The following is a 20000-nucleotide window of genomic DNA, read 5'->3' as shown; positions in this document are numbered from 1 at the left end:
GACGTACGTGAATCAGGAAGTACATGAAACAGGACGTACGTGAGACAGGAAGTACATGAGACAGGAAGTACATGAGACAGGAAGTACATGAAACAGGACGTACGTGAAACAGGAAGTACATGAAACAGGACGTACGTGAAACAGGAAGTACATGAGACAGGAAGTACGTTAGTGTGTTTAGCACTCACCTCTCCTCTGCGGCTGTACGTAACCATGGTAACAGCTGCCTGGATACAGAAGGTGCGTCGCTCCCGGTAACAGAGCCTCTCCACCTCCCTCTGAAGCTCCGCCCCTCGCAGGAACCCGGGCACACCTGTACACACACACACAGTAACACACACACACTTGAAGGGACGGCTCACCTTTACTCATGAATACATAAATAGTAGTCAAGTACCTCTCCTGTCTTTCATGTACGTTTCCAAGGAGACGGGAGGAGGCGGGTGGATGAAGAATCCTCCAATCAGAGCCCTGCTCAGCACCTGTCCGTCATGCTGGCTCCGCAGCCATCGGAGGAACTGTCTCACCGGCCGCAGCTTACGGTAACTCATCTCTGAGTGGTGGCCCAGGCCTGCCGATCGACCAATGAGGAGAGAGGAAAGAGGTCAGCTGACAAACCCGTGAAGATGTACAAGTACACACCTGGACTCAGTGCGTTACCTGTGCAGTACACCTGTGTGTACGTCGTGTTCGTCAAGTAGAAGAAGGCCGTCTGACCGGAAGATCTGATCAACTTCAGTCTGGTACAAACCACCACTGAGACTGGAGACAGGTGGAGAGAGAGACAGGTGGAGAGAGAGACAGGTGGAGAGAGAGAGAGACAGGTGGAGAGAGAGACAGGTGGAGAGAGAGACAGGTGGAGAGAGAGAGAGAGACAGGTGGAGAGAGAGACAGGTGGAGAGAGAGACAGGTGGAGAGAGAGAGAGAGACAGGTGGAGAGAGAGACAGGTGGAGAGAGAGACAGGTGGAGAGAGAGACAGGTGGAGAGAGAGAGATATTTTGAAATGGAAACAAGTACAAATGTTTATTTATATTTTAGTTAGTTAGTTAGTGTGTGTGTGTGTGTGTGTGTGTGTGTGTGTGTGTGTGTGTGTGTGTGTGTGTCTCACGTGGGTGGAGCTTGTGGTGAGCTTCAGGTTGAGACGTAGAGAACAGCTTCACCATGATTGGCTGGTTGCTGCTCCCGTCCTCCAATCGCAGCCAGTGATACTCCAGCAGCCCCGCCCCTCTTCCATCTACCAATGAGAACACAGTCACATGACCCTGGGTAATATGTGGCTTCAGTGTTGAACACTTTGCTCGTTAGCAAATGAAAAAAACTGTAAACACAGTATGATCTCGGTCACCATGGTAACCCTCACCGCTCCTGATTCGCTCGGGTCGTCCTGAGAAGGTCAGCAGGCCGATGACATCACACACGACGTCGTGAGGATGACCCAGGAGCTCCTTACTGAGAGAGAGACAGGTAGAGAGGGTGTGTGTGTGACTGTGTGTGTGTGTGTGTGTGACTGTGTGTGTGTGTGTGTGTGTGTGTGTGTGTGTGAGTGTGTGTGTGTGTGTGTGTGTACCTGTTCCAGAAGCTGTAGGAAGCAGCAGGTGGGAGGTGTTCAGGTGAAACAGAGGATTCTGGGAGGACGGAGACGAGAGCGGCAGGATTTCTGCTGTTCACACTGATCTCTGGACACAAGAGCAGTGATGTCATAGTGAGGTCACAGCTCTGCAGCACTGATCTGCTTCATAAGATGAGACTCCAGTGAACCGTGTAGCCCCGCCCCTAAAGCATCCCCTGCTTTATGGTCTGTTTGACTCTAAATGGACCATCATTTACTAAATGAACGTCATGCTGTATTGAAGAAGACTTGAAACTAGAGATTGAGACCATAAACTCATGTTTACAATGTTTACTGAGGTAATAAATCAAGAGAGAAGTAGAGTCATTTTCTCATAGACTTCTATACAACCAGAGGAGTCGCCCCCTGGTGGTCACTAGAGAGAATGCAGCTTTAACACGTGAAGCTCTGGCTTCTCTTTCTGGAATAAACACAAGAAATAGTTTTATTCGTATCACACAAAACAAACTCGTACCGATGTCGTCTGGCTCAGCCAGGAAACGCCGCTTGACCCGGTAGCGTCTCAGGTTGATGATGTCACCGGGCTTCAGGCGGCGATACCAGCCGACGCACACACTGTTCCACAACACCACACACACACTTCCTGTCCGGTCACACACCTCCAACACGGCCTGGACACACAGACACACACAGGGTCCTGTGGTTCATGTGGTTTTGGGGTTCCACAGGGTTCCACAGGGTTCCATCTTTGGTCCTAAACCACTGTCTACATGTATTCTTGTCCACACGTTTATTTAATAAAATAATTAACCAGTAGGTGGCGATAAAGAATTAACATGACAGGAAGTAAGTCATATACGTAAACAGACTGACCTTATAAGGACACTCACAGTTCTGGTCTGTTTTCCCATAATACATCAGGTGTGACTTGTTGATGATGCGTACGATCAGCTGATGGTGGACGACGCCCCTAGCGACGCCCCGTCGACCAATCAGGAAGGAGTCCCGCAGCTCGGACACGGTCACAGCGGGACGTCGAGCTGCCAACACGTTAAATATGTTCAATTCAGATCAACGACGCTTTAAACGGATTAAACATTCAAATATCAACCGTCGCTCTACCTTCCTCCTCCTCCTCCTCCTCCTCCTCAGTGGGAGGAGCTTCCCTCCACCCCCCCCCGCTGTAGTCCACATTGTTCCACAGAGGGAGAAACACGCTCCTGTTGGCTCTCAGAGGAACCAAAGGACCTGTGGGATCAGAGGGGGAGGGGCCAGGTGATGTCACAACAACAGGAAGTAGTTTCTCAGCTGCAGCAGAGACGCACGTCCCCAAAGCATCATGGGAAGCGTAGTTCTTAAAGGTAGATGATGATTATCCCCAAACAGAAGTACGACAAAGAATAAGTGTTTTTCTGAGTCACCTGCTGGTCCCGAGGATCCAAACCAGGACAGAGAGTCCACATGGAACCTCCTGAGTCCTTCATCCTCTACCTCACCTGGAGCTCCACCTGTGACCTCCACGCTCACCAGTCTGTAGCTGCAGGTACAGAACCCGTTAGAACCCCGACCCCATCAACCACAGCAGCAGGGTTCACCTGTCGTCACTTACCTGTCTCCGTCCGCGGACGCCCCGGTGCATGCTGGGAGCTGAGCGGTCACGGCTGGCGTGAAGGTGGCGTTACGCAGCGTCGATCCGGGCCGCAGGACGTTTCTCTCCACTAGCCGGTTCAGACCAGGATCCAGAGTCACACGGAGCCTGCAGTCCCCGTCTGTCAGCGTGACGTCATACAGGTCATCACCTGAAGACCCCAAACCAGTAAACACAAAGCAGTAAGACCAGCAGGACGAGGTCTAGTTCCTGCTGTTGAGGAGACAAGTGTAGCCTTTTCCTGTTTATCCAATTTATATGTCCTGGCCCCTTTAGTTTGTCCCGTCTCCTTTAGTTTGTCCCGTCTGGTTTAGTTTGTCCCGTCTGGTTTAGTTTGTCCCGTCTGGTTTAGTTTGTCCCGTCTCCTTTAGTTTGTTAGTTTGTCCCGTCTGGTTTAGTTTGTCCCGTCTGGTTTAGTTTGTCCCGTCTGGTTTAGTTTGTCCCGTCTCCTTTAGTTTGTCCCGTCTCCTTTAGTTTGTCCCGTCTGGTTTAGTTTGTCCCGTCTCCTTTAGTTTGTCCCGTCTGGTTTAGTTTGTCCCGTCTGGTTTAGTTTGTCCCGTCTGGTTTAGTTTGTCCCGTCTCCTTTAGTTTGTCCCGTCTGGTTTAATTTGTCCCGTCTGGTTTAGTTTGTCCCGTCTGGTTTAGTTTGTCCCGTCTCCTTTAATTTGTCCCGTCTGGTTTAGTTTGTCCCGTCTGGTTTAGTTTGTCCCGTCTCCTTTAATTTGTCCCGTCTGGTTTAGTTTGTCCCGTCTCCTTTAATTTGTCCCGTCTGGTTTAGTTTGTCCCGTCTCCTTTAGTTTGTCCCGTCTGGTTTAGTTTGTCCCGTCTCCTTTAATTTGTCCCGTCTGGTTTAGTTTGTCCCGTCTCCTTTAATTTGTCCCGTCTGGTTTAGTTTGTCCCGTCTCCTTTAATTTGTCCCGTCTGGTTTAGTTTGTCCCGTCTCCTTTAATTTGTCCCGTCTGGTTTAGTTTGTCCCGTCTGGTTTAGTTTGTCCCGTCTCCTTTAATTTGTCCCGTCTGGTTTAGTTTGTCCCGTCTCCTTTAATTTGTCCCGTCTGGTTTAGTTTGTCCCGTCTCCTTTAGTTTGTCCCGTCTGGTTTAGTTTGTCCCGTCTCCTTTAATTTGTCCCGTCTGGTTTAGTTTGTCCCGTCTCCTTTAGTTTGTCCCGTCTGGTTTAGTTTGTCCCGTCTCCTTTAATTTGTCCCGTCTGGTTTAGTTTGTCCCGTCTCCTTTAGTTTGTCCCGTCTGGTTTAGTTTGTCCCGTCTCCTTTAGTTTGTTAGTTTGTCCCGTCTGGTTTAGTTTGTCCCGTCTCCTTTAATTTGTCCCGTCTGGTTTAGTTTGTCCCGTCTCCTTTAGTTTGTCCCGTCTCCTTTAGTTTGTCCCGTCTCCTTTAGTTTGTCCCGTCTCCTTTAGTTTGTCCCGTCTCCTTTAGTTTGTCCCGTCTGGTTTAGTTTGTCCCGTCTGGTTTAGTTTGTCCCGTCTGGTTTAGTTTGTCCCGTCTCCTTTAGTTTGTCCCGTCTGGTTTAGTTTGTCCCGTCTCCTTTAGTTTGTTAGTTTGTCCCGTCTGGTTTAGTTTGTCCCGTCTCCTTTAATTTGTCCCGTCTGGTTTAGTTTGTCCCGTCTCCTTTAGTTTGTCCCGTCTCCTTTAGTTTGTCCCGTCTGGTTTAGTTTGTCCCGTCTCCTTTAATTTGTCCCGTCTGGTTTAGTTTGTCCCGTCTCCTTTAATTTGTCCCGTCTGGTTTAGTTTGTCCCGTCTCCTTTAATTTGTCCCGTCTGGTTTAGTTTGTCCCGTCTGGTTTAGTTTGTCCCGTCTCCTCTAGTTTGTCCCGTCTCCTTTAGTTTGTCCCGTCTCCTTTAGTTTGTCCCGTCTCCTTTAGTTTGTCCCGTCTCCTTTAGTTTGTCCCGTCCTGTTTTGTCTTCCAGTGTCTCACCGTTGAGGACAGCCTGGGGGAAGTAGACAGAGGAGCCCTGGTCTCTGCTGTAACGCTGCAGGTCCACCACATACAGGACATCCCTGCAGACAACAGGAGAGAACGAGGACGACTGAAAGACAAAATGAAAGACAGACAGTGATTAGTAAAAGTGTCCCAGGTGATTAGAAAACCTCTCATTTTACTGCATGAGGGTCTGACAGTCTGCCCCTCTCAGTCCTGGTTCTGGTTCCCCCTTCCCTCCAGCAGAGAGGTGAAGCTCTGCTCCTGGAGGAGGAGGAGACGCTGCTGCTGCTGCCAGGAGCTGAGCTTTCCTCCTCCCTACAGGTCTCTGCTGGAGGATCCGGGTCCATCCACGGTGGACCGGTCTCTGCTGGAGGCCTAGAGGACTACACTGAGACTGGTTCATATAGAGGATCAGGACTACACTGAGACTGGTTCATAGAGGACACAAACAAGATGTAACAACAAGAGTAAACACAAACATGTTGACGTCTGTCTCTTAATGGTTTAATAACTCCAGATATGTAATGGTGAGGAAGAGAAGGAGCTACCAGAGCTAACAGGGAGCTAACAGGGAGCTAACAGAGCTAACAGAGAGATACCAGAGCTAACAGAGAGCTAACAGAGAGCTAACAGGGAGCTAACAGGGAGCTAACAGAGCTAACAGAGAGCTAACAGAGAGATACCAGAGAGCTAACAGAGCTAACAGCTATTTGAGCCAAACTCCATTCAAACATCAGACACTTTAAACTACCGGCTCGTAAAGAAACGCTTGTGTAACTCAGTTCAACACGTTTCTAACACTTTAGGTTCTTGTGGTAAATTCGGCAAATCAATAATTCACGACAGAACGAGTCGATTTATGATTCAACACGGAGAACAACGGAGCCGTTTTATTTTGAAAAGCTCACGTTTCATTGGTAAAATGAAAGCTTCTTATTCAGAAAACACAGATTATTATTATTATTATTATTATTATTATAGACGTCGTCATTATATCCAGTCATTTGGTTGTTTTTTCCAAGAAGTAAACCGAAGTTAAATTGTTAGATATTTAAATGTAGTCTGGTGTTTAACCGCGCGAGAGGCGGACAGACCGGAAACAGACCATAATAATAATAATAACAATAACAACAACGATCAATAACACACGTGACCACGCTGTTCACACCTTGTTCGGACCGGGTCTGGACCGGGTCAGGGTTCTGTGGAAGACGCAGTCTGGAGCCGCCATGTTGGACAAACAATAACAGTGCAGTGCATTGTGGGAAACTGAGACAAAAGGTGCTTTTTACATTTTAATGAATTTTATTATTTATTGTGTTTATCACAAGTGTTAGAATTCAATGTATATATATATATATATATATATATATATATATATATATATATATATATATATATATATATATATATATATATATATATATACATATACACACACACATATATACATATATAAACACACACACACACACACACACACACACACACACAGTCTATTCTCTGCGTGTGAAGTGCTGGGAGTCCCTGAACTCCAGGTAGAGGCTGAACAGCAGGTGCAGACTCTGGACCCGGGTCCCGTACACCGGGACGTCCAGCAGGGCGCACACGGTCTCGGCGTACTCGGCCGCGCTGCAGCGGAGTCGAGCCGGCGGAAGCTGCAGGCGTCCCAGCTGCTCCTCCAGCTCACACGGCCACTCCTGCATCAGGCTGTCGATGTCCGGCATCGAGCGAGCGTACTGAACGCTGGCCGCAGGTTTAGAGCGGTGCAGAGCGGAGATACTCTCCACCCAGCTGTCCACCGCACGGGGGTTACACTGAGGACCCGGGACACTCGTCACCTTCTTCAGCTGGAGGACAGAGAGGGAGGGAGGGAGAGAGGGAGAGGGAGGGAGGGAGAGAGAGACAGGACTGATTATGAGACAGGAAGCTGAACGAGACAGACAGACAGACAGACAGACAGACAGACAGACAGACAGACAGACAGACAGACAGACAGACAGACAGGTACCTCTGTGGCCCCGTGCTGCTTGCTGTCCTCAGACAGCCACAGAGACATCACTGTGGGGTCAGACTGCTTCACGCTGGGCTCGTCCAGGACCATCAGACCCAGACCGTCCCCTTTACCGTCCGGCCTCGGTACCTGAACGCCACACGGGTCACAGTGTTAATAAAGTTATTCTTCAACCTGGCTCCTGATTGGTCCACCAGTCACTTCCTGTTTGTACCTTGAGGAAGGCGTCGATGTCCCCCACCGCCGGGATGAAGTCTGGGATGAAGGGCTTCAGGCTGTGGTCCAGGTCTACGGTCTGAGGGCTGTAGCTGAGGGGGGAGGTCAGACAGCTGTTACTGGTGCATCATGGGTAACATATGACATAATATACTCAGTGATGATGAGTCAAGTCTCACCGTGTGATGTACTGGAACAGCTCCTTGATCTCGGTGCTGACGGGCAGGTTGGCGTAGACCAAGGGGTCATAGACCCCCTCTGGAGCCTCACCGGGGTCCTCGTCATCGTCAGAGTCCTCTTCATCAGAGTCCTCCTCCTCCTCCTCCTCTTCTTCCTCTTCCTCCTGCTGCTGCCCCCCTGTCAGCTCGTTGGCCCTCTGGGACTCGAGGTCCTCATCAAACTCGTCACTATTGGCCGACATCAGGCCACGCCCCCTGCTCCTCTGAAGAGACAGAAATCATCCGGTGTTACGGGTTATCAAGGGACCGTGTTAACCGGTGTTACGGGTTATCAAGGGACCGTGTTAACCGGTGTTACGGGTTATCGATGGACCGTGTTAACCGGTGTTACGGGTTATCAAGGGACCGTGTTAACCGGTGTTACGGGTTATCGATGGGCCGTGTTAACCGGTGTTACGGGTTATCGATGGGCCGTGTTAACCGGTGTTACGGGTTATCGATGGACCGTGTTAACCGGTGTTACGGGTTATCGAGGGACCGTGTTAACCGGTGTTACGGGTTATCGAGGGACCTGTGACTGACCTGTGGACTGACCTGACTCTGGTCTCGAGGTGTCGGGCTGTGGTCGCTCTCTACGTCCTCTGAGTCGATCACCTCCAGACTCTCGTCGTACGGCTGGTTCCTCGGCTGGTTCTTGGGCTGGTTCCTCGGCTGGTTCCTCTGTTGGTTCTTCAGCAGACTGGAGTCTCTAATGTCAGCCCGCTCCATAGGACGATAACGGATCCAGTTTGGCCCGTTTACCGATTAGCATTAGCCACCTAGCATCAACAAACCGGAGCACCGGAGGATTTTAACCGTCAGAGAACAAACACCGCTTTAACGGAGAGAAGCTCGTGCAGAGAAGAAGAGAACTGTGTTTAGTGTTAATGTTCATCTAACAGTCTTCAGTTTATCTCCGTCAGTCTGTTAGCAGCTAACGTTAGCTCCTAGGAGCTGTATCCTGGCAACGGACCTCGCGATGCATCATGGGATTTATTTAAACAACTTTATTGAAATCCAGTGAAAATACAAACAAGGCGACACCGCCACCACGTGTTCAACTAGTAACTTTAAATCTGAACTACTAATACTTTGTCTCACAGAGGTACTCTGAACTACTAATACTTTGTCTCACAGAGGTACTCTGAACTACTAATACTTTGTCTCTCATAGAGGTACTCTGAACTACTAATACTTTGTCTCACATAGAGGTACTCTGAACTACTAATACTTTGTCTCACATAGAGGTACTCTGAACTACTAATACTTTGTCTCACATAGAGGTACTCTGAACTACTAATACTTTGTCTCACATAGAGGTACTCTGAACTACTAATACTTTGTCTCATAGAGGTACTCTGAACTACTAATACTTTGTCTCACATAGAGGTACTCTGAACTACTAATACTTTGTCTCATAGAGGTACTCTGAACTACTAATACTTTGTTTCATAGAGGTACTCTGAACTACTAATACTTTGTCTCACATAGAGGTACTCTGAACTACTAATACTTTGTCTCACATAGAGGTACTCTGAACTACTAATACTTTGTCTCACATAGAGGTACTCTGAACTACTAATACTTTGTCTCACATAGGTACTCTGAACTACTAATACTTTGTCTCATAGAGGTACTCTGAACTACTAATACTTTGTCTCATAGAGGTACTCTGAACTACTAATACTTTGTCTCATAGAGGTACTCTGACATCATGAACAAAGGGAGGAAAGTAAACACTTCATGATCTGGTTTTTATTTGTCTCTTGAAAGTCTTTTCACAATAAAAGCAGCCAAACATTCAAAATAAAAGCAGAAACACCAGAGTGACCCTTCAGACACAGGTTGAAGTCAGGATGGTTCATTAGGTCACTGGAGAGGTGTGTGTGTGTGTGTGTGTATGGAGCAACGTGGAGGTCAGAGGTCACGAGGGTCTACGGTGATGTCATCAGAGGGAGGTTACCGTAGAAACACCATGGTGAGAAGACCTGAGAGACAGACAGGTGAGTCCTCGTGTCAGACAGACAGACAGGGTAACAGGTGTGTGTGTGTGTGTGTGTGTGTGTGTGTGTGTGTGTGTGTGTGTGTGTGTGTGTGTGTGTGTGTGTGTATACATACATATATATATATATATATATATACATATATATATATATATATATACATATATATATATATATATATATATATATATACATATATATATATATATATATATATACATATATATGTGTGTGTGTGTGTGTGTGTGTGTTACCCAGTGTGTAGGCACAGACCAGCTTCTGATTGGTGGAGACGTGCAGACAAAGAGGAACCACAGAGCTGCTGTCAGTGTGGAGGGGGAGCATCAGCACTGTGACACACAGCAGGAAGAGCAGCGCACACACACACCAGAGAGACACACCACGCACTGCTACACACACACACACACACAGTTTTAACGTCTTGTCCATAACCAGATCAACTACATTTCCCAGAGTGCATTGAGTCTCTGGTGTCTCACCTGTGCAGGTAGGCAGCTGCAGGTGTTTGTGTGTGGCCACCAGCAGAGGAGACAGCGTCCTCTCCTCTCCTCCTCGTTTCCTCCTCTTCCTCTCCTCCCCTCCTCCCCCGTCCTCTCCTCCTCTAAGCTCCGCCCAGACCTCCCGTCCCCCCACCCGTCCTCCTCCTCTCACCTCCAGACGGAACCTGTCTCTGCGTCCCCGGTGACGAGGGGAGACGTCCAGGTGACGCACCACCCTGACAGGAAGAGGGTAGTGTTAGTATTAGTTCTAGTAGTAGTACTAGTAGTACTAGTAGTATTGATGGAGTATCAGTGGACTCACAGGTCCACACAGGATCGAGGTCTGACGCTGCCCTCTGACTCCACCACTCTGTAGAGACCCGGAGCTGTACACAACACTGAGAGACAGACAGGCTGTTAGCTAGTCTGTCCACAGACAGACAGACAGACAGACACACAGACAGGCAGACAGACAGGTACTGACTCCTGAAGCCCAGGCTGAAGCTGTGGGGGTTGTAGAGCGTCATCACTCTGCGGTGGGAGCTGCTCTGTTCACAGTAGAACAGCAGCTCAGAGGGGAACAGGAAGACAGGCAGCGGGGACACACCACCCGTCTCACCCTCCTGTCTCACCACCACCGCCTGCCCCCCGCCCCTCCCCCGTCCGTCACGGCTGTCCTCTCTCCTCATTGGTCCTCCCTGCGTGGTGTCCCACGCGCTGCCATGATCCGAGCGCTCTCATTGGACGATGTGTCGGTGTGACGTCACAGCATCGCTACCTGCTGCAGGAAGGAACTTAATGAACACTAATAATCTGAGCAATACAACATTCTGTCTGTCTGTGTCATATTCTCTGAGTTTATTGTGAATTAGTTTTACTGTTTCATGTTTATGTTACTGCTGCTCTTGTCTTCAAAGGTACAGTGCTGCTCTGTGATCCTGTACGTGTCCCCACAGCAGGACTAATAAAGATCACCTCATCTCATCTCTAGTAACAAACACAAACAACTGGTCACAACACTGAGAGACAGACAGGCTGTTAGCTACAGGGGCCTGTCTGTCCACAGGCAGACAGACAGGTCAATAAACAGATATCTAATATCTCATAAATAACATAAACACACACAGAACTCGACTGAATCATTGTTTTCATGTTAAAATCAACAAAACATTTGAATGTACAGCTGAGTGATAAATACTACAGCTGTGAGGTACTTGTACTTGTACTTTATGTATTATTAGAGAGTAAACGTACCGTGATCTTCTGGTAGTAACCGTCTCACGGACTCCGCTCGAGCCTCTACTTCCGCAGCTAGCTGTTGCTTTTCACAGGCCCCGCCCTCTTTAAAGCTAACAACCAATGAGTGGAGCGAAAAGAGCAAAGCGTGTAATTCTATTGGATGACAGGCACGTCGATCACTTCCTGCTTCAGCTCAGTTTGTGTTCGTTCATTTGGGCTGTGCTTAAACTGCTGTTGCCTTCATGTGCTGTCGTAAATATTAACACTCAGCTGTCAGTCAACAAATAACTCTTATTTTACATATTGCTCGTTGTTGTACAAGCAATTTAAAAAAACTGCATATATTTGTTAAGCCTATGACTTTATTAATGTTATATTTAGGTCATAATCTTCCAAAAGAACATTCATAAAATATTTATATAACAAAAAGATAAACTTGAAAACATTTGATATGTGAGCTTTTCCAAAATAAACAAGTCAACAACTACATTTACAGTTAAAATGACAGTTTACACGCTTTAGTTTATTTCATATTTCTACAAAAACCTTAAATGTAATCATTTTACAATCAGTTCAGATTAACGAGCGGTCGGCGGGACCCTGAAGGCATCAAAACAAAGGTTCGTGTACCTTCGTGTACCTTCGTGCTCGCTTCCTGATTGGTCCTGCTCGCTTCCTGATTGGTCTGGTTCGCTTCCTGATTGGTCCGCCGGATGTCTCCGAGCTCGACCCGCTGCACAGAGTCACCTTGGTCCTGCTTGCTGCAGCTTTAGAGAGCAGGTGGTCCCGTCCGGCTCAGAGGCAGACAGACAGGCAGACAGACAGGCAGCGGGAATCTGACCGGGGACTCTTTAAACATGGCGGAGGCAAAGCCGAAGACTTCTCCGAAGGCCATCAAGTTTCTATTTGGGGGCTTGGCCGGGTAGGTGCTGCTGTTAGCTCATATGCTAAGGTGCTAATGTCAGTTAGCAGTCAGGGGAAGCTAACAGGAGAGCTAACAACTGCTAACAGGAGAGCTACCAACTGCAAACAGGAGAGCTAACAACTGCTAACAGGAGAGCTAACAACTGCTAACAGGAGAGCTAACAACTGCTAACAGGAGAGCTCTGGATTTATTTTAACCTCCAGCCCTGGACTGTTGCATTGTGGGTCATGAATGGACTCTGTAGAGACACCCTAATCTGTTTAAATGTCACGACCCTTTAAACTTTAAAAGAACAGCTGCTGCTGCTGTGGACAGAATGTCCTCAATGTCTCTGTGGACAGAATGTCCTCACAGTGTCTCTTTATAGATCTGTTACTGTATCAATAAACATGATGAGGATCAATTCAACTGATCAGAAAACCATAAACACCTGTCTGACTGGAGCTCTCTCTCTGTACCCGTCTCTCTCTCTGTACCCGTCTCTCTCTCTGTACCCGTCTCTCTCTCTGTACCTGTCTGTGTGTCCAGAATGGGTGCGACCGTCTTTGTCCAGCCGTTGGACCTGGTGAAGAACAGGATGCAGCTGAGCGGTCAGGGAACGATGGCTCGAGAGTACAAGACGAGCTTCCACGCTCTGTTCTCCATCCTGAAGAACGAGGGAGTGGGAGGCATCTACACCGGGTACCTGCTACTCTATATACTACTTCATCCAGTACTTCATCTAGTACTCCATCCAGTACTTCATCTAGTACTCCATCCAGTACTTCATCCAGTACTCTATGCCACACTTTATTGATTCAAAGGAGAACATCACATGTTTATTGTCTCTCAGCTGGTTTATTGATGTGTAATACATAAAGTATTACATAAAGTACTCTATAAAGTAGTATCTCGTGTGTATTCTCAGTCTCTCAGCCGGTCTGCTGCGCCAGGCGACCTACACGACGACCCGTCTGGGGATCTACACCGTCCTGTTCGAGAAGATGACCGGAGACGACGGACGACCGCCCAACTTCCTCCTCAAGGTACCGAAGCGTTGACTGTTTTCAGGGCGGAGCCTCCAGCTGCCGCTTCCACTGCTTTCACTGTGACTCTGTGGCTCCTCCCACAGGCTCTGATCGGTATGACGGCCGGAGCTACGGGAGCCTTTGTGGGGACGCCGGCAGAGGTCGCGCTCATCAGGATGACGGCGGATGGACGGTGAGACAGAGACAGACTCACTCACACCAACAGATAGTCCATCAGGCTGTAATAAACACTACATCCTGTGGGGGGGGCTAACACTCAGGTCACATGATGATGATGAAGATGATGAAGATGCTCTGTAGTTTTTCACATAACACAACAACTGTTGAACTGAGGAATAACCATGAAGCCTGTCTGTCTCTCTCTGTCTCTGCCTGCCTGTCTCTCTGTCTGTCTGTCTCTCTCTCTGTCTCTCTGTCTCTCTCTCTGCCTGTCTGTCTGTCTCTCTGCCTGTCTCTCTCTCTGTCTGTCTCTCTGCCTGTCTGTCTCTCTGCCTGTCTGTCTCTCTGTCTGTCTGTCTGTCTCTCTGCCTGTCTCTCTGTCTGTCTGTCTCTCTCTCTGTCTGTCTCTCTGCCTGTCTGTCTCTCTGCCTGTCTGTCTCTCTGTCTGTCTCTCCAGCCTCCCTGCCGACCAGCAGAGAGGCTACAGTAATGTTTTTAACGCTCTGGCTAGAATCACCAGAGAAGAAGGCGTCACCACGATGTGGAGGGTGAGCTCCACCAACAATCAATGAACTCGTATCTTTACTCCAATATTAACCGTTCCTTCACATAATACGTGTATTCTTCACTTTGTACCACTGTGTATTTGTGTATTTGTGTATTTGTGTATTAGGGTTGTATTCCTACGATGGCTCGAGCCGTGGTGGTGAACGCAGCTCAGCTGGCCTCGTACTCTCAGTCTAAACAGGCCCTACAGGACTCAGGTACACAGTACTTATACATGTACTACACTCAGGTACACAGTATACACAGTACTTATACATGTACTACACTCAGGTACACAGTACTTATACATGTACTACACTCAGGTACACAGTATACACAGTACTTATACATGTACTACACTCAGGTACACAGTATACACAGTACTTATACATGTACTACACTCAGGTACACAGTACTTATACATGTACTACACTCAGGTACACAGTATACACAGTACTTATACATGTACTACACTCAGGTACACAGTGTACACAGTACTTATACATGTACTACACTCAGGTACACAGTGTACACAGTACTTATACATGTACTACACTCAGGTACACAGTATACACAGTACTTATACATGTACTACACTCAGGTACACAGTACTTATACATGTACTACACTCAGGTACACAGTATACACAGTACTTATACATGTACTACACTCAGGTACACAGTGTACACAGTACTTATACATGTACTACACTCAGGTACACAGTGTACACAGTACTTATACATGTACTACACTCAGGTACACAGTATACACAGTACTTATACATGTACTACACTCAGGTACACAGTATACACAGTACTTATACATGTACTACACTCAGGTACACAGTGTACACAGTACTTATACATGTACTACACTCAGGTACACAGTATACACAGTACTTATACATGTACTACACTCAGGTACACAGTGTACACAGTACTTATACATGTACTACACTCAGGTACACAGTGTACACAGTACTTATACATGTACTACACTCAGGTACACAGTATACACAGTACTTATACATGTACTACACTCAGGTACACAGTGTACACAGTAAATACACATATACTGGACTCATGTACATATTAAACACAGTAAGTACACACATAAAAACATAAACCGGACTCTTAAACATGAACTGTAATGTGTACTTTGTGTGTTTTCAGGGTATTTCGGGGACGATATTCTGTGTCACTTCTGTGCCAGTATGATCAGTGGTCTGGTTACCACGGCAGCATCGATGCCCGTGGACATCGTTAAGACCAGGTGAGACTCGAGACTAACGTTAAGACCAGGTGAGACTCGAGACTAACGTTAAGACCGGGTGAGACTCGAGACTAACGTTAAGACCAGGTGAGACTCGAGACTAACGTTAAGACCGGGTGAGACTCGAGACTAACGTTAAGACCGGGTGAGACTCGAGACTAACGTTAAGACCGGGTGAAACTCGAGACTAACGTTAAGACCGGGTGAGACTCGAGACTAACGTTAGGACCGGGTGAGACTCGAGACTAACGTTAAGACCGGGTGAGACTCGAGACTAACGTTAAGACCGGGTGAGACTCGAGACTAACGTTAAGACCGGGTGAAACTCGAGACTAACGTTAAGACCGGGTGAAACTCGAGACTAACGTTAAGACCAGGTGAGACTCGAGACTAACGTTAGGACCGGGTGAGACTCGAGACTAACGTTAAGACCGGGTGAGACTCGAGACTAACGTTAAGACCGGGTGAGACTCGAGACTAACGTTAAGACCGGGTGAGACTCGAGACTAACGTTAAGACCGGGTGAGACTCGAGACTAACGTTAAGACCGGGTGAGACTCGAGACTAACGTTAAGACCGGGTGAGACTCGAGACTAACGTCAAGACCGGGTGAGACTCGAGACTAACGTCAAGACCGGGTGAGACTCGAGACTAACGTCAAGACCGGGTGAGACTCGAGACTAACGTCAAGACCGGGTGAGACTCGAGACTAACGTCAAGACCGGGTGAGACTCGAGACTAACGTCAAGACCGGGTGAGACTCGAGACTAACGTCAAGACCGGGTGAGACTCGAGACTAACGTCAAGACCGGGTGAGACTCGAGACTAACGTCAAGACCGGGTGAGACTCGAGACTAACGTCAAGACCGGGTGAGACTCTAGACGAACCTAAAGACCGGGTGAGACTCTAGACTAACTTCCTGTTTGTCTCTCAGGATCCAGAACATGAGGATGATCGACGGTAAACCCGAGTATAAAAACGGTGTGGTGAGTCTGCTTAACTTTATTAAAAGGCCCAATCCCAATGAAAATAGTTCATACATGTACACACATGAACTTTATTTTGAAATGAGTTCTGACCCGCTTCCTGTCTCGGTCCATCAGGAGGTCTTGATGCGGGTCGTGAGAAACGAGGGATTCTTCTCTCTGTGGAAAGGGTTCACTCCGTACTACGCCCGCCTCGGTCCCCACACCGTCCTCACCTTCATCTTCCTCGAACAGATGAACCGCCTCTACAAGACCCACTTCCTGGAGGGCTAACACGCACACATGCACACGCACACACACACACACACGCACACGCACACACAAAGGACTGCAGCACAAACCTCATGTCTCTGACCTCACAGCTGGAGGATTTAAAGGAACAGTCCCACTGCTGTTTCTTCTGCTCACATGGTGGACTGTTCCTTTAAGCTAAACACACACACATCCCTGTACTTGTGACTTTGTGGGGACTCTCGTTTACATCATGCATTGCCTAGCCCCTAACCCATCAACAAGAAATACCTGACCCGGGACCCCTAAACCAGGTCTGAATCTTCACTAAAAAGACCGTTGAGGATTCAGACTGTCCTCACTCTGAAGGTCTGACACTAAAACTGGTCCTCACAAAGATGTACAAGTACACACACACACACACACACACACACACACACTCTGTGTTTGAAGTTCTTTTTGTAAAGGAAAGAATGTAGAATAAATGTAGCTCAAACATCATTAGTGATGTTAATAATAATGAAAGTCTTATTTGTAAATGTGTGACCCCTTGTAACCATGGTTACAGCCAGAGGAAGGAGAATAAACAGTGTGAGCCTCACTTTGTTTTTATTATCATCTCGTTATCTACTCATTACTCCAAAATATCATTTTTCTGATATTTGTTTCTTTAAATCTTGTGAATACAAAACTATTAATTCTTATTAATTATCTTTTGTCAAAATATAACCAATGTTTGAATATCAAAACTATATTTACTAAATATTTTTCAACTGTATTTTAAATATTAGGATTATTATTGTGCTATAACATTTGTTTAAAAAAATATTGACACTGCTTTATTTTTCAAATAATCTTATAATAATACAACTTATAACAATAATACTTCGTTCTTGAAATATAAACAATTGTATCTTTATTGTTTCTTTATGTGATGACTTGTTCTGCAGAGAGCAGGAAGTACTAAACACTACCAAAATAAAATACATACTATGGTTTGTTTAGTACAATATTAATTCTAAACTGTTCAGTTTACTTTGATAGGACGACTTCCTGTTTGTTTTAGTGAAACAGCAGCTGATTGGTTGATCAACAGACGCACTGAATCCTGATCGACACATTAAAGTGTGAATAATGTAAATAATGAACAGATTGAATAAACTGCAGCATCTAATGACAGGTGCATTATGGGTAAAGTTTGTGGTCGGGGGTTTGTTTTCAGCAGCTGGAGGAGAAGACGTGAGTATCGTCCTCTGAACAGGAAGCAGAGGTTAGTGACAGGAAGTAGGCGAAGAAACACTTTAATTATCTTTATTAAAAGTGTGAATGCCCTTATATAACACCGTGTGTGTGTGTGTGTGTGTGTGTGTGTGTGTGTGTCAGCTACACAGTCCTTTCTGCTTCACCTTATAAGGACACACACTTCATATTCGTTGAAGTTGCAGTAAAAGAAACCACTTCCTCTTCCATCGCTCGCCTCGACTTTTGACTTGAGTCAGAAATATTCACCGTTACAGAGGAAGTGTGTGTGCGCGAGAGAGAGAGAGAGCGAGAGAGAGAGAGAGAGTGTGTGAGAGTCGTTCAGCACTTCCTCTGCTCTCATCAATGTTCTGCTTCAGCCGAACTCTTCTCTGTAGCTACACAAGGCCAGGACACGTTTAGCCTAGCTTAGCACAAAGACTGGAAGCAGAGGGAAACTGTTAGCCTAGCTTAGCACAAAGACTGGAAGCAGAGGGAAACATAATCAGAACTGTTTATCTGTCACAGAATGTTGCACATACGAGGACTGAGACCTGGTGGATGATGCACAACATGAAACAATCAACACGGTGAAAACAGAAACATCAACATGTACAAAATAAAATGAAGTGCAGACAAACATAACCGGACTTTAAACAAGTATAATGTACGTGTAACGTGTCGAGTGTCTCTAAATATGAAGGGATGTGCAGGGGACTGACCGGTACGAGGTGGTCCTGGGAGGACAGAGTCAGGGGGTCCTGGTCTCTGTTGATGAGTCCAACTGAAGACTGAAGAAGCTGTTGATGTGTGAGGTCTTGGTTCTGATGGAGGTCTTGGTCCTGATGGAGGTCTTGGTTCTGATGGAGGTCTTGGTCCTGATGGAGGTCTTGGTCCTGATGGACCTCAGCCTCCTGCCAGATGGAAGGGGCTCCAACAGTTCGTGTCCAGGGTGAGAGGGGTCGGCTACGATCCTTCTTGCTCGCTTCAGGGTCCTTGAAGAGAACAAGTCCTGGAGGGACGGCAGACTGCAGCCAGACCCCCTCTCAGCAGAGCGGATGCTGCGCTGCAGCCTGCAGGAGTCGGGCCTGAGAGAGCTTGTCCTGCAGCAGAGACGGGATGATGGTGTTGAAGGCAGAGCTGAAGTCCACAAACAGGATCCTGGTGTAGGTTTCTCAGGAGTCCAGATGCTGGAGGATGAAATGAAGGGCCAAGTTGACTGCATCGCCTACAGACCTGCAGGGGGTCCAGGAGTGGGTCAGTGAGGGTTTTTAAGTGGGACAGGACCAGACGCTCAAAAGACTTCATGACCACAGAGGTCAGGGCGACGGGCCTGTAGTCCTGTAGTGCTGTAGTCATGTAGTGCTGTAGTCCTGTATAGCTGTAGTCCTGTAGTGCTGTAGTGCTGTAGTCCTGTAGTGCTGTAGTGCTGTAGTCATGTAGTGCTGTAGTCCTGTAGTGCTGTAGTCATGTAGTGCTGTAGTCCTGTAGTGCTGTAGTCCTGTAGTGCTGTAGTCATGTAGTGCTGTAGTGCTGTAGTCCTGTAGTGCTGTAGTCCTGTAGTGCTGTAGTCCTGTAGTGCTGTAGTGCTGTAGTCCTGTAGTCCTGTAGTGCTGTAGTCCTGTAGTCCTGTAGTGCTGTAGTGCTGTAGTCCTGTAGTGCTGTAGTCCTGTAGTCCTGTAGTGCTGTAGTGCTGTAGTCCTGTAGTCCTGTAGTGCTGTAGTCCTGTAGTGCTGTAGTCCTGTAGTGCTGTAGTCATGTAGTGCTGTAGTGCTGTAGTCCTGTAGTGCTGTAGTCCTGTAGTGCTGTAGTCCTGTAGTGCTGTAGTCCTGTTTTTTTGGGGACAGGGATGATGGTGGAGTTATACTACAGCTACTATTACTGCTACTATTACTGCTACTAATACTGCTACTAATACTGCTACTATTACTGCTACTAATACTGCTACTAATACTGCTACTATTACTGCTACTAATACTGCTACTAATACTGCTACTATTACTGCTACTATTACTGCTACTAATACTGCTACTATTACTGCTACTATTACTGCTACTATTACTGCTACTAATACTGCTACTAATACTGCTACTATTACTGCTACTAATACTGCTACTGTTACTGCTACTAATACTGTTACTGTTACTGCTACTAATACTGCTACTAATACTGCTACTAATACTGCTACTATTACTGCTACTAATACTGCTACTATTACTGCTACTATTACTGCTACTAATACTGCTACTATTACTGCTACTAATACT

At 47.0% G+C, this 20000-nt stretch overlaps 4 protein-coding genes across 10 annotated transcripts in view; 1 reads left to right on the top strand and 3 right to left on the bottom strand.

Moving 5' to 3' along the window:
• The window catches only part of LOC306714684 (RPA-related protein RADX), a 10297-nt gene extending 3904 nt beyond the window's left edge, over positions 1 to 6393 (bottom strand). Inside the window, 13 exon segments of the mRNA XM_079184774.1 lie at positions 189 to 313; positions 398 to 571; positions 661 to 762; positions 1110 to 1235; positions 1347 to 1450; positions 1569 to 1677; positions 2086 to 2242; positions 2445 to 2611; positions 2694 to 2819; positions 2993 to 3108; positions 3181 to 3370; positions 5151 to 5262; positions 6325 to 6393. Coding sequence (XP_079040900.1) covers positions 189 to 313; positions 398 to 571; positions 661 to 762; positions 1110 to 1235; positions 1347 to 1450; positions 1569 to 1677; positions 2086 to 2242; positions 2445 to 2611; positions 2694 to 2819; positions 2993 to 3108; positions 3181 to 3370; positions 5151 to 5262; positions 6325 to 6387 — 1671 coding nt within the window. The 5' untranslated portion in view covers positions 6388 to 6393.
• A 229-nt stretch (positions 6394 to 6622) lies between these two features.
• Positions 6623 to 8561, bottom strand: ift46 (intraflagellar transport 46 homolog (Chlamydomonas)). Of its 2 annotated transcripts, none has more exons than XM_079184756.1 (5): positions 8148 to 8561; positions 7566 to 7828; positions 7385 to 7478; positions 7168 to 7299; positions 6623 to 7006 (listed from the first exon to the last, which is right to left on the bottom strand). In XM_079184756.1, exons 1-5 carry the CDS (start codon positions 8331 to 8333, stop codon positions 6653 to 6655), a joined length of 1029 nt encoding a protein of 342 aa, XP_079040882.1. In that variant the 5' UTR covers positions 8334 to 8561; the 3' UTR covers positions 6623 to 6652. The 2 variants fall into 2 exon arrangements, with proteins under 2 accessions (XP_079040882.1, XP_079040883.1); XM_079184757.1 differs by having other exon boundaries at positions 8160 to 8561.
• A 797-nt stretch (positions 8562 to 9358) lies between these two features.
• LOC306714675 (motile sperm domain-containing protein 1-like) lies at positions 9359 to 12050 on the bottom strand. Of its 6 annotated transcripts, none has more exons than XM_079184762.1 (6): positions 11987 to 12050; positions 10592 to 10888; positions 10430 to 10505; positions 10108 to 10343; positions 9881 to 10017; positions 9359 to 9592 (listed from the first exon to the last, which is right to left on the bottom strand). In XM_079184762.1, exons 2-6 carry the CDS (start codon positions 10794 to 10796, stop codon positions 9539 to 9541), a joined length of 708 nt encoding a protein of 235 aa, XP_079040888.1. In that variant the 5' UTR covers positions 10797 to 10888; positions 11987 to 12050; the 3' UTR covers positions 9359 to 9538. The 6 variants fall into 6 exon arrangements, with proteins under 6 accessions (XP_079040888.1, XP_079040886.1, XP_079040890.1 ...); XM_079184760.1 differs by lacking the exon at positions 11987 to 12050 and adding an exon at positions 11362 to 11416 and having other exon boundaries at positions 10592 to 10885; XM_079184764.1 differs by lacking the exon at positions 11987 to 12050 and adding an exon at positions 11362 to 11410 and having other exon boundaries at positions 9862 to 10017.
• A 12-nt stretch (positions 12051 to 12062) lies between these two features.
• slc25a11 (solute carrier family 25 member 11) lies at positions 12063 to 17112 on the top strand. The gene is made up of 9 exons (XM_079184758.1): positions 12063 to 12268; positions 12800 to 12952; positions 13179 to 13296; positions 13383 to 13471; positions 13916 to 14006; positions 14132 to 14222; positions 15177 to 15276; positions 16212 to 16263; positions 16381 to 17112. Exons 1-9 carry the CDS (start codon positions 12204 to 12206, stop codon positions 16534 to 16536), a joined length of 915 nt encoding a protein of 304 aa, XP_079040884.1. The 5' UTR covers positions 12063 to 12203; the 3' UTR covers positions 16537 to 17112.
• The last annotated feature ends 2888 nt before the right edge of the window (positions 17113 to 20000 follow it).

The sequence above is a fragment of the Pholis gunnellus genome (assembly GCF_910591455.1).
Source record: "Pholis gunnellus genome assembly, chromosome: 23".
NCBI classification, from domain to species: Eukaryota; Metazoa; Chordata; class Actinopteri; order Perciformes; family Pholidae; genus Pholis; species Pholis gunnellus.
The sequence above is the reverse complement of the archived record's forward strand: the minus strand, read 5'-3'. Positions and strand labels throughout refer to the sequence as shown.